Source organism: Ranitomeya imitator, chromosome 2 (assembly GCF_032444005.1).
Source record: "Ranitomeya imitator isolate aRanImi1 chromosome 2, aRanImi1.pri, whole genome shotgun sequence".
In the NCBI taxonomy this organism is placed as follows: domain Eukaryota; kingdom Metazoa; phylum Chordata; class Amphibia; order Anura; family Dendrobatidae; genus Ranitomeya; species Ranitomeya imitator.
In genome coordinates this window covers 127,002,060-127,016,263 of record NC_091283.1, presented here as the reverse complement: position 1 = coordinate 127,016,263, position 14,204 = coordinate 127,002,060, and the positions used below count along the sequence as shown (strand labels likewise).

Sequence of the window (14,204 nt, the reverse complement as noted above, 5' to 3'; positions counted from 1 at the left end):
CAATGGTAACCAGGGTAAATATCGGGTTACTAAGCGCGGCCCTGCGCTTAGTAGCCCGATGTTTACCCTGGTTACCAGTGAACACATCGCTGGATCGGCGTCACACACGCCGATCCAGCGGGTGATCCAGCGACGAAATAAAGTTCTGGCTCCGACCAGCGATGTCACAGCAGGATCCTGATCGCTGCTGCGTGTCAAACACAACGACATCGCTATCCAGGACGCTGCAACGTTACGGATCGCTATCATTCTCATTCAAAAGTTGCTCAGTATGAAGGTACCTTAACACTGAGTCGCTGAGGTCATTGATTGGCTGTGGAGCTGTCGACAGGACAATAACAGGCACTAAGAGCAGTGGCAAAGAATCAGTGCTGGACCAGGAGAGGGTGGTTAAGACTGGGTTGTTGTTGTTTTTTTTACAACAAACTGCACTGGGGGATAGGTTTTTTTCTGAAACTGGGAAACCTCTTTCATAATTCTGTAGATTGAAAAATGCTCACCTTCTTATCATAGATAGGAGGCACCATAATTAATGGCTGGTGTTTTATGAAGGTGAATAAACCGTCAGATCACCAGGTACAAACCTCTTTCACTATAGAACAAACAGGGAAACAAAACCTGTTAACCTATTCACTACCTAGACCACCAAAGCTGATATTACCCCTTCCAGTACCTTAGACCACCAAGGGAGTCTTTTTTCCCCCTCTGTTTTCTGCTATCTAAACTTAAGTGTGTCTTAGAGCCTGGTGTATCTAATTGTCCAAAAAATACAGATACTTAGAAATATCGTAGATAGGAATTAATACAAACTGATCACAAAGAATATTTAATTTTCTGCAATGTTCATCCATCAACATGACGTTGGCTCCACTCACCTACAACTAAAAGGTTGCTTGTCCTCTGCACAATCTCTTCGGTGTAGTGGTTCTCAGCTGAGCAGTTGTATTGTCCGGCTTGCTCTTTGGTTACATTTCTAAGAGTAAGTAAGAGACGAGTGGTATGCATTCCATGGCGAAGCTCTACCAGGTGAGGAGGAACCGCATCTCCAGATGGATACAACCATATCAGGTTATTAAACAGGTATTTTTCTGCACTGCAAACCAGAGTGATGTCTCTTCCAACTAGTACTTTTGTCTCTTCTTTTGTCACCACTCCAGATTTAATCTCTGAGAAAAAAAAAACCAATTCAAAACATTCAAATCTTGTGATATTCAATATCTCTTTTTAGAACTGCAAAACTATTTTTTAGTAGTTTGTTACTTTTAACTATAAAGCTTTAATGGATTCCTTTTCTTACACATTTATGTGTAGCATCCTATTGATCGCGGAAAAAGACAGGAGTGGAGACGCAAAGAAAATATGTTCCCTTTTACAAAGATAGGACTACATTTATAATTGGGACTGACAATATAACAAACACAGTGGTGCTATAATAAAACATAGACACATGGTCCTGCTATACCACACACATACATACTACCACAATCCCAAACGCAACATTATACGACAGACACACATTCACTGCCTACACACATACATGACACACATAGAAGAATTACACACACGTGTACACAAGGTATACACACATATACAACATAATACACAGACATTTATCCAAATATGTACCTGGTATACAAACATATAGTGCTTACACATTAACCACACATATGCATACACATACATTAACCACATACATATACATTCTGTACTATGTAGTTACACACATTATGCATATTTACATGTAAGACAAAATATTTCAAATCCAATTGGCAAAGAAATAACCAACGGTGAACAGAGGAAACATCCTCATCTCTGGCTAAGTTGCCCACTGCACTCTGAACATTACAACAGCCAGTAAGAAACTCTAGCTGTTGTCACTTAAAACAACAAAAGCAGGGAAGAGAGGGACCAGCAGATGCTCCAGAGACCTATATGTCATGCTCCTTTCTACATTTTTATCTGACTGCGCCTGAGGCAGGTGCCCCACCTACCCCCCTTGCTACAACCCTTAGAAAAAAAATAATTATGAAAAAAAAATGATTTCCTAAAACGATTGAAAGTATTACTAATGTCATATGATCTAATAAAAAAGGTAATGATCAAACTAACTCTTTAATTAAAAAAATATATTCTTTACACTACAAATCTTTCATCAGTCTAATGAATCGAGCACCTCGCACGAGAATGAGGTGATAAATGTCCGCCTTGATGAATCAAGATCTAGATTTTTTGAATGTTAAAATATTATACACAGTGATCCTGATCCAGAATCTTGAGGATGGGGTGGAGTGCGAGGCACATAATTCATTAAGAGGCTCATGCATTCTAATGAATCAAGTACGGCGTGAAGTGGTGTGCGTTTCCATGTGCGTCACTCCGTAAATCTTACTTCAAAGACTGGAGTAAGATTGGTAGTGTAAGGATGACCAGATTGCCTTGGGTTGCATAAAATTTGTCCGACTATTCAAAGCTTTTTGCAACAGTAGTCTGGTGTAAAAGCTTTGATAAATCAGGACTATTGAGTCTTCTGTACATATCTGGTTTACATTGAGCAAAATATATCTGTGCATTAAGGACAACACACAGAAGGTTCAATAGGAAATACGTAAAACATGTTTTTTTATTACTGATGCCAGTCGTTGATTGTGGATGTGATGCGTGCAAATCACATACCGACCTTTGTACTCCTCAACCATATGGAGACAGCGAAGACGTAGCTACTGCGGCCTGGATCCTATTACTGGGATACATGTATTCTCTATTATCAGCCAGGCAGGAGGTAGTAATTTCACTCTCCTCTAAAGAAACAAGCAACTAAACTGAAATCATATTGGACAAGTGTGTTGTACTTTATGAAAATGTTCATGAATGAGTCAATGGGATTAACATGTTGACAATTCCAAGAATTTCCCACCCTCTACGTAATATGATCCAGCAAGGTCCCTTACCAAAAATCCAAGTTACCTAACATTATAGGAGGGATTATTTCAGTCTTCTTAAATTGTTGATCTCCTATCATGATAAGTGTTAGTTCTTTTATCACATCAAACACCTACATTTAAACAGATGGCATTCAAACTTCACCGATTCCGTCCTGAGTTAGATCTTCAGAGTCTCTTCTTCAATGATATTACGTCAATATGGCAGAAAGGGTATTACACTATAGTCTGCCTTTTTTTACATCCAGTGGTGTAGTATGCAGTTTTCAGGCCTAAAGTAGAAGCTATACTAGGAAACACGTGTAGTGATATTACTTCATACAGCCAGATCACATCACTGTGCCATTAACATCATAATCATTGTGCAGTCATTCCATCTGCATATAATACTATTATTCTTATACATCAGTCCTACGGAACTTAGAGAAAGAACTGCTACTTCTACACCCCTGCACCACATATATCTACACCAATAAATTCATCTGATTGGGATCAACTAAATTATTAATTGTGAATCCAAGCACAGGATTGCTCCACATAGCTGTCACCGATTCTGTTAACATATTTAAAAACAGCTTTTTACAAAGTGCTCTGAATGTACCGTATTCTTTACAATTGATCTAGATATTTCAGGATGTGAGGAAACAAATACTAAAGGTATAAAATGAAAGGCTCACAGTTTAAAGAGGGTTTCCCAAGATTGCAAGTTATCCTTTTTCCATACTATAGGGGTTAGCTTACTGATTGTAACAACCCTGCTGGCATCACTGCATGGCCTTCTATCCCCCATCTGCTTGATACATCAACTCACTCACCCTGTGCCATGCTGTGAGTTCTGTCTGCTGCCGGCTCCATGCCATGTGCTTCATGGCTGCTCGCTCTGTGTACACTTCCTGTCTGTGTGCATAGGGGGGCGGTGCTGGCAAATCCAGATTCTTATTGACTCTGTGTTCACCGCCCTATGGTGTCCCCGACCAATTGCCTAGTGGCCTCCGACACTTAAACCGTCCTCACCCATTGGAGGATGCCTGAGCAAACTATTTCCCTCAGTTAGTATTTGCTACTGAGCTGCCAGGTCGTGTTCCTGTCTCTGAGGGCTGCAATACGCAGGCTTGTCTGTGCCCAGTTCTTGTGTCCGTTCCTGTTTGAATTCTGGTCTATGTCCGTTCCTGTCTGAACTCTGGTCTATGTCCGTTCTTGTTCCTTCTTTGTTTGTTTGCCATTCCCACTCTGCTGTGTGTACCTCTGCCCTATCTCTCTGCTCTGTTTGCCACTACCAGTGGTTCTGCCCCTTTCTGCTGTTTGCCGCTCTCTGTGGCTCTGCACCTTTCTGCTCTGCTTGCCATTGTCTGTGGCTCTGCATCTCTCTGTTCTGTTCGCCACTGTCTGTGGCTCTGCATCTCTCTGCTCCATTCGCCACTACCCGTGGCTCTGTGCTTCTCTGCTTTGTTCACCACTACCTGTGGTTCTGTGCTTCTCTGCTTTGCTCACCACTACCTGTGGTTCTTTGCCATCTGGCTCTTGGCTTTACCTCCAGTGTCTCCGCTCATGGCTCTGCCTCCAGCATCTCTGCTCTAGGTTCCACCTCCATCGGCTCCGTCCTTGGCTCTACCTTCTCCTTCCCTGCTCTTAGCTCTGCCTGTTAGGACTGGCGGAACGCACCAAGACAGGTGACAAAGATGCGTTCGCAGTCCGGGGTCCACCGTGCAGGTGAGAACCTGCTGCTAGCAATTTGCAGACTATATAGCGGTACACTAAAGTAAACACGCGTGGGTTAAACCTCACCCAGCGTGAGGAAAGCGATCCTGTTAATTCACAGGACCGCAATACCGCACTAGAGTGCGAGCAAGTGGCCAGCGGACTTAACCCCAGAAGGGATTGAAGCCCGATTAGGCCCTTGCTGGCACAACACCGCAACTGGGTGTGTAGAGAACCTTCAGAAATATAAGCGCACAAGTGCGCGAGCGATGCCGCACTAACGGACGCCACTAACCACCCAGACTTGGGTATGGAAAGCGCAAGGCAGGCGCACGGCGCCGTACTGGCAGGCACAGCTACAGGACGCTGTGATGTGTGTTTAGTGTAGTAGGCTAAGTCGGGCGCTAGATAGCAGCCGTACACCTTCCGCGAACAGACATTCAATAGGGAAGGGGTAACCAAGAACGACTTGCACTCACACATACACACATATCAATTGTAAGACAATACTAGCGCATGGCCGTGCGGTCATGCGCAGTTTATATAGCTGCAGCACAGGAAATGGCTATAGAACTTTTGCCCTTCTAGGACCTGCCAAGAGGACCAATGGAATGTGCCGCAGAGCCTGAGCACATGACCCTCGATCTCCAACGGGAGATCTTGCCCTGGGCATGCTCAGTGTGTGCAGATAAGGACTTAGTCCCAGAGAAGTCCGCTCGCTGCTGACCAGAATAGGCTTCAAAGGCAGAAGCTGGAGAAGCAGCAATAACTCTTCTCACAGAGTCAGACTGAGCGAGACGCTGGGATCGACGTCCCTGCTGAGCAGACTCCACTGCGGCTGGAGGGGAATGGGAGACCGCAGCGGAGACGGATCGAGATTCCCCCTGTGCAGCAGAGGAAACTCGACTCCTAACATTACCCCCCCTCCTAGGGCCCCCCCCTCCTTGGGCCTCGCCACGCTCGAAGGCAGCAATGAGCTGTGGGGCCCGAATGTTTTCAGCAGGCTCCCAAGACCTGTCCTCTGGACCATAACCCTTCCAATCCACCAAATAAAACTTTTTGCCGCGTACCACCTTGCACCCCAAAATAGCGTTCACCTCGTAATCGTCCGTAGACGAACCCGATGTCCCGGCAGATGACTCGGAAAACCGGGACATGTATACGGGTTTCAAGAGGGACACATGAAAGGTGTCGGTGATACCCAAGCGTGGAGGAAGAGCCAGGCGGTAGACCACGGGATTAACCTGCTCGAGGACCTTGAATGGGCCCAAGTAGCGAGGAGCAAACTTAGTGGACTCAACTCGCAGCCTGATGTTACGGGCGGAGAGCCACACCAAGTCGCCAGGAGCAAAGGCCGGGGCAGGGCGCCGATGTGCATCGGCGGAGGACCTCATTCTCTCCTTCGAGGCCCGAATGGCATCCTGAGTGCGGTCCCAAATGTCCCGTGCCTCCACTGCCCAGTCTGCCACCCTGGAGTCAGCAGAGGACACGGGCATAGGCACAGGAACCCGCGGATGCTGGCCGTAATTAAGGAGGAAAGGAGTCTGACCGGTGGAATCGGCTACAGCGTTATTAAGGGCGAACTCTGCCCATGGTAATAAAGATGCCCAGTCATCCTGCCTGGCAGAAACAAAATGTCGCAGATATGTGACCAGAGTCTGATTGGCCCTCTCTACCAACCCATTCGTCTCGGGATGATATGCGGAAGAGAGATTTAACTCAATGCTGAGAAGACGACAAAGCTCTCTCCAGAACCGAGACGCAAACTGGGGACCCCGGTCACTGACAATTTTGTCTGGCATGCCGTGTAGGCGGAAGATGTGTCTTATGAACAACGCTGCCAAGGCCCGTGCAGAAGGTAACCGTGGGAGCGGCACCAAGTGCACCATTTTCGAGAAATGATCGGTAATTACCCAAATGACGGTACAGCCGCGAGACTTGGGCAAACCCACTACAAAGTCCATCCCGACCATCTCCCAGGGCCTGTCTGCCACCGGCAAGGGATAGAGTAACCCAGACGGCCGTTGTCGAGGAGACTTATTTTTGGCGCATGAGACACACGCCAGAACGTAATCCCTGACATCTCGCAGCATATGCGGCCACCAGTACGTCCTCGCCAGCAGCTCAGATGTCCTTTTAGTCCCAAAGTGTCCACCCACCCTGGAGGAATGAGCCCAAGAGAGAACCTCCGGTCGCAAATTTATGGGCACAAAAGTCTTGCCCGGAGGCACAGACTCAAGCGACACCGGAGCCACGGTTCTCAAGCTCTCAGAAGGAACAATAAGCCGAGGCTCTCCTTCCTCCTCCTCAGATGACACAACAGAGCGAGAAAGAGCATCAGCTCGAATGTTCTTCTCCCCAGCGACATAATGGAGGGTGAAGTGGAATCGGGAGAAGAATAAGGACCATCTGGCCTGGCGAGAATTTAGCCTCTGGGCTGTTTGCAAATATAGCAAATTTTTATGGTCTGTAAATACTTGAAAGGGAAAACGAGCCCCCTCCAAGAGATGTCTCCACTCAGAGAAAGCCAATTTCATCGCTAGCAACTCCCTGTCCCCGATGGAATAATTCCTCTCCGCTGGTGTGAAGGTCTTGGAGAAGAAAAAGCACGGATGCTTCCGACCTTGAGCATCCTTCTGGAAGAGGACTGCTCCAGCACCAACGGAAGAGGCATCCACCTCCATTATAAACGGCTTATCGACATCGGGACGATGTAGGATGGGAGCGCTAGCAAAATGAGACTTAGTAGAAGAAAAGGCCCTGGAGACCTCTTCAGACCACACTTTGGGATTTGCTCCCTTCTTGGTGAGGGCTACCAAGGGAGCTACCAAAGTTGAGAAATGGGGGATGAACTGGCGGTAATAATTAATGAACCCCATAAAGCGCTGCACCGCTTTAAGTGAATGGGGTTCTTGCCAGTCCATCACAGCCTGTAGTTTGGCAGGATCCATAGCCAATCCTTGGGCAGAGATGATATAGCCCAGGAAAGGTAAAGACTCCTGCTCAAACACACACTTCTCCAACTTTGCGTAAAGAGAGTTTGCCCGTAAGAGGTCGAAGACTCTGCCAACATCTCTCCGGTGGGAGTCAATATCTGGAGAGAAGATGAGAATATCATCCAGATAGACTACGACCGAGGTGGAAAGCATATCCCGGAAGATGTCGTTGACAAAGTCTTGGAAAACGGCTGGGGCATTACAGAGCCCGAAGGGCATCACCAGATACTCATAATGCCCATCTCTGGTGTTAAACGCCGTCTTCCATTCGTCCCCCTCACGAATGCGAATCAGGTTATAAGCTCCCCGCAGGTCTAATTTGGTAAATACCTTAGCTCCCCGTAGCCTATCAAAAAGCTCAGAAATCAGGGGCAGCGGGTACTTATTTTTAACGGTGATGGCGTTAAGACCCCTGTAGTCTATGCAAGGACGCAACTCTCCATTCTTCTTCTGTACGAAGAAGAACCCTGCCCCAGCTGGTGACACTGACTTCCTAATAAATCCTCTTGCCAAATTCTCCTGGATGTATTGGGACATAGCCTCCGTTTCCGGGAGAGAGAGGGGATAGACACGTCCCCGAGGAGGTTCTGCTCCAGGCAAGAGATCTATAGGACAGTCATAGGGACGGTGAGGCGGAAGGGTCTCCGCGGCTTTTTTGGAAAAGACGTCTGCATAAGACCAATAGTGTTTGGGGAGAGTAGAGAGATCTGCGGGTATCTCAGTGGTGGAAACCTGAACGCACTCTTTCACACATCTGCCCTTGCAGGATTCACTCCAACCCAATATCCTCCCAGAGGTCCACTCAATATGTGGGGAGTGGAAACGAAGCCAGGGCATTCCCAGCAGAATCTCATCCATTCCCTCGGGAAGGACAAGAAGGGAAATAGTCTCCTGGTGGGATGGGGACATGGCTAACGTGAAAGGGACAGTCTGATGTGTGATCTGTAATGGAAGTGTCGACCCATTCACCACTCTCACGGTTACTGGTTTGGCTAGCATAGCCAGAGGTATTGCGTGGCGCTGAGCAAAAGCAGAAGACATAAAATTTCCCTCTGCTCCTGAATCCACACAAAGCTCTACTGTAAGAGTGGATGTGCCTAACAGGATTGTCCCTTTAAAGGACAATTTTGAGGAAAATGCCGCGGTGTCCAGTGAACCTCCTCCAATGGACACTAGACGCGATCGTTTTCCCGACCGCCATGGACATTTATTAGCGAAATGTCCCGGTTGCTGGCAATTTTTACATAGCACAGGTACTCGAGCGGTCTGAGACCTAGATCCCGCTCGAGAAACCTCCATGGCCTCATGGGAGTCGGACGCCATAACAGGAGATTCTAGAGGTTTGGCAAAGATGGGAGCCAGCCGAAACCTCTGCCTACACTGGGTCCGCTCCAACCTCCGCTCGTTAAAACGGAGATCGATGCGGGTAGCTATAGTAATAAGCTCCTCCAGTGTGGCGGGAATCTCCCTGGTGGCCAAGGCGTCCTTCACATGATCTGCCAGTCCTTTCCAGAACACCGGAATAAGGACTTTATCCGGCCATTCCAGCTCAGAAGCTAGAGTCCGGAATAGGATGGCAAACTGGCTGACCATGGACGAAGCCTGAGTAATTGCCAACAATTGGAGCGCGGTATCGTGGGTGACACGAGGTCCCAGAAAGACCTGCCTCAGAGCGTCCAGGAAGATAGGAGCACTCTGCACCACACGATCACCACGTTCCCAAAGCGGCGTTGCCCACTCCAACGCCCTGCCCGACAAGAGAGATATAATGAATCCCACTTTCGCCCGTTCCGTAGGAAAACGTGCAGCCAGCAGCTCGAGATGTATGGAGCACTGGCTCACGAATCCCCGACATGGCTTACTGTCACCAGCAAACTTGTCTGGAAGCGGGAGACGGGATAAGGTCGGAGCAGGGGTGGCAGCGGACAAACTGGCTGCAGCTGCACTTGCAGCCTGAACAGCAACAGCAGTAACGTCCACAGCTGAGGTTGTGCGCTCGAGAGCCGCCAACCTACCCTCCAGCTGCTGGATGTACTGCTGTAGACGCTGACCGTCTGCCATTTACTAGCCAGACCCTGGCGCTAGTATTATGTTAGGACTGGCGGAACGCACCAAGACAGGTGACAAAGATGCGTTCGCAGTCCGGGGTCCACCGTGCAGGTGAGAACCTGCTGCTAGCAATTTGCAGACTATATAGCGGTACACTAAAGTAAACACGCGTGGGTTAAACCTCACCCAGCGTGAGGAAAGCGATCCTGTTAATTCACAGGACCGCAATACCGCACTAGAGTGCGAGCAAGTGGCCAGCGGACTTAACCCCAGAAGGGATTGAAGCCCGATTAGGCCCTTGCTGGCACAACACCGCAACTGGGTGTGTAGAGAACCTTCAGAAATATAAGCGCACAAGTGCGCGAGCGATGCCGCACTAACGGACGCCACTAACCACCCAGACTTGGGTATGGAAAGCGCAAGGCAGGCGCACGGCGCCGTACTGGCAGGCACAGCTACAGGACGCTGTGATGTGTGTTTAGTGTAGTAGGCTAAGTCGGGCGCTAGATAGCAGCCGTACACCTTCCGCGAACAGACATTCAATAGGGAAGGGGTAACCAAGAACGACTTGCACTCACACATACACACATATCAATTGTAAGACAATACTAGCGCATGGCCGTGCGGTCATGCGCAGTTTATATAGCTGCAGCACAGGAAATGGCTATAGAACTTTTGCCCTTCTAGGACCTGCCAAGAGGACCAATGGAATGTGCCGCAGAGCCTGAGCACATGACCCTCGATCTCCAACGGGAGATCTTGCCCTGGGCATGCTCAGTGTGTGCAGATAAGGACTTAGTCCCAGAGAAGTCCGCTCGCTGCTGACCAGAATAGGCTTCAAAGGCAGAAGCTGGAGAAGCAGCAATAACTCTTCTCACAGAGTCAGACTGAGCGAGACGCTGGGATCGACGTCCCTGCTGAGCAGACTCCACTGCGGCTGGAGGGGAATGGGAGACCGCAGCGGAGACGGATCGAGATTCCCCCTGTGCAGCAGAGGAAACTCGACTCCTAACATCTGCCTTCTCCTTTTCTGCTCTTACCTGTGTTTCTGTTCCTGGCTCTGCCTCCTGCATTTCTGTTATTGGCTCCGCCTCCTGCTCTTAACCCCGCCTCCTGGGGTTCAGCTTTGCATCTGCTCTTGCTCCCCCCCCCCCCGTGCCAACCAGTCTGGGCGCGAGCATTACACTGATTGATGGAAGTCCTATCATTGGGACCTCCAGCAATCCCAAGAACAGAGCCCCGGAACCTTGAGAACAGGGCACTGCAGAGCATCATCTTGAATGGAAAGGAGCATGCTCAACCTCTGCTCCATAATCTATGGGAATACAGGAGATAGATTAGCAAAGTTCTCATCTGTTTCCAGAAGTCCCACTGGCATTGAATGGAGCAGGGATGACATGATTTTGGCAAATCCCTTTAAGGCCTCTTGTATTTTGTATATAACCATGTTTAATTAATACAGCCGTCAATACTTCACTGTGTTAGCATTATACTGGAAGCAAAATTATTCAGCATTAAACTATGTTCCATTATAGTAGAACTAAAAACAGTAAAATTGTACTGAAATTTGGAATTCGATATAGCAAACAGAATTTTTTTGTGTGCAGGCCTTCATTAAAAATTTGCATGTGCCATGAATCAAAAAATATGGGGAATTTGTATATCCCCACTGAAATGTATAATTACCATACAATAACCGCCATGAATATGAGGCCATATAATACATTTTAATTCATAATCCACAGATCTTATACATCCTTTCCAAATGAAATATGAATGCAATGTTATTTTGGCAGTCTTCCATCAGGATGATATATTGTAGAAGTTATATCCATATACATACACATTTTTTGTTTTCTAGAAGTCATAACTTCAGCACATGTTTCCACCTCATCTACATTATTGCAATTTCTTTATCCTTTTTTTCTCTTCACTTTTTTCCTTTCTGTAAGCAATGGAATTATACATGTGTTTTATACCTTTGTCCTTTATGTCATTTATGTATAATTTTCCTTTGTGAGATACAGTATACGGTATTTCTGCATGGCTCACATTTTCCTATTCTCCTCTTTAAGGAAATACGAGTATGTCCTATTGTCCTGACAATCTCAATAAAATCTTAGCGAGGGTTAGAATAGAAGATGTCACATAAGTATTTTCTGAATTATATTTTTTATCCTAAAAATAGTTTTGCACCACAGAACAGTCTCTTGAGTCTCTCAAGGAATATGGTCACAATTTCCAGCTGAGTACATTTTCCATGCCAATCTCAATTCACTACTGGCATACATGTTAGTTATGGTTCTAATTTCATTAGTTATGGTTATTGTAGGATAAATTCAGTTTATGAAACTGATAGGAGTTTTTATGTCATGTATTTAGTTTCCAAATTGCCTCCAATTTTCCACAAGTGTACGTAAAATGGCAAATGGAAAGTTCATTAAAGGGACACTAACGTTAAATAATAATATATTTCCCTCTTCCTCGTTTTATCCAAACAACACAAATATAGATAGATGTGGTCCAGGAGTCATGTATTTTATCTCCCCTCTACCAATCCCTTCCCTGCTAGTACATATGGAAAAACAGACTTAAGAAATATAGTTGGGTTGTAAGATGCTGCACTGCTTTGTGTGGGTGAGCTCAGATGTTCTCATAAGCAAAGAAAACTAGTATGAAATAGATCACTATTTCTACCAAGGTTACTTACACATGCACAAGATGAAAACCACTTTTTTTATTTTTGTTATTTTATACTTTTGCTTTAGTATCCCTTCAAGCTTATGTGCATTTACAGGTTTACCACAACAGAGGGGCCAGAAGGACCCGGTGTCTAGTTTCTACTAACAGTGCAGGGGTTACATCTGTTCAGTTGAAAGTCTCTGAAACTTTCCTGGTTTGATGATTTCAGCTGCTCAGTGTTGGCCACTCCTCTCTGCTACATATACAGTCAGTATTGTCAGTGTTAGCTTCTTACAGCCTAGTGTGGATTGGAGGTGTTTGTTGAGGAGGCGTTTGGAGTGTGTTGCTTGGTGATTTGTCTGTGTGCATATTCTCATCCTCTCCAATTTGGTTGTTTCTTACTTTTACTTCCCAGTGTTCCACTCTGTTGTTTGTGAGTGCATATTTGTATGATTGGTATTTTTAGTTATCCATGTACGTCTTCCCTTGTTAGTCTGGTTTGTGCATTCTTATATACAACTACTCTCCGCTTTCCTGGGTGGGGGAGGGGACAAATAAGGGCTGATTCAGAAGCTCAGCAAGCTACATGGCCTCGGCATCTTTACCATCAGAAGTAATCCAGGGAGAAGGGATAGCTAGGGCACCTCTAACTTTAGGAATAGGAAAGGATCCCCTATCCCCGGGATATCAAACTACCGCCACAACACTTAGTCTTTCCCTTTGATTCTCCCGCAACATACCTCTTTTGCCCACTGTAACTGTGACCAGAAACGACCAGGAGCCTGAGCAGAAATCCACTGGTAAGTGCAACATTGCATGGTTGCATATTGACGTGAATAAAAAATTTAAACTGTTACATTTCCCTACCTGTTGCTTGTGACTTTCAAAGTCACTTCTACAGTCGAGAAACCTATATGATGATATCCTCACATCCCTCAGCATTCCTTGCCTCTTCTTTTTCCTAAGGCTGAATTTAGAGGATTGTGAAGCACAGAATGTTCTCCTATTACAATATCCGATCTGACCGGCAGATCTCTTGACCTGGGCTAAAGCCCTCATATATGCCCACAGGGGAGTTAGCTCAGTTCGGTAGAACCGTTGGTCATACCAGGCATTGTGAACTGAACAGAGTCTGTGTGTCGGGGACCTGTGATTTTGGCTTTAGTAGTGACTGAAGTCCCAGTTTCGGCTTCAGAAAGACAAGCTGACATTGCTGTCTTATCTGCTTGTCTCGATGAAGGTGTTTTGAGTACTCCAAAATACATTACTCCCTTTTATGTCAGGCAAAGTTTCTACTAGAGACATTGTAGTTATTTCTTGATGGATGTAAATTTGTCTTTCTTAAGCCTGATGTTTGTCAGTCCCTTGTGATATCAGCCTCCATTTGTTCAACTATCAGCTTAAGTTTTACATCAAGATATTAACTAATGAAGACTACTTTACTTTACTGTCCCCTCCCAGCTTTGCCCATTTTTCCATTACATTATTCCACAGGAATGGCACCAAAGCTATCAACATGTGTCTACCGTGAGTGTATCCCATTTGCCTGCCAAAATCAAGACCATATACATCTAATCCAAAGAAAAGGACAAAGATAAACCCTTATATCCAATGTATATTTGCAGCTTATGTCAATATAATTCAAAAGTCATAGACATCGTCCTACAGTGAAAATACTGACTATATTAGCAGTACCTATAGCTCTATTTCAACCCTTGTTATGACATACGAAACCTAAGTTGTTCCATTAAAATCCATAAAGTGATTATTCTGACTGATCTTTTTGATGTAGAAGTCAGAAGAGACAAGACAGAGTGGATTCCAGCACAGATTCTGGAAT

At 46.1% G+C, this 14,204-nt stretch overlaps 1 protein-coding gene across 1 annotated transcript in view; it reads right to left on the bottom strand.

Moving 5' to 3' along the window:
• The window catches only part of LOC138662079 (vascular endothelial growth factor receptor kdr-like), a 251,706-nt gene that overhangs the window by 75,724 nt on the left and 161,778 nt on the right, over positions 1 to 14,204 (bottom strand). Inside the window, exon 13 of the mRNA XM_069747214.1 lies at positions 876 to 1,166. Coding sequence (XP_069603315.1) covers positions 876 to 1,166 — 291 coding nt within the window. The remainder of the gene's footprint in view (positions 1 to 875; positions 1,167 to 14,204) is intronic.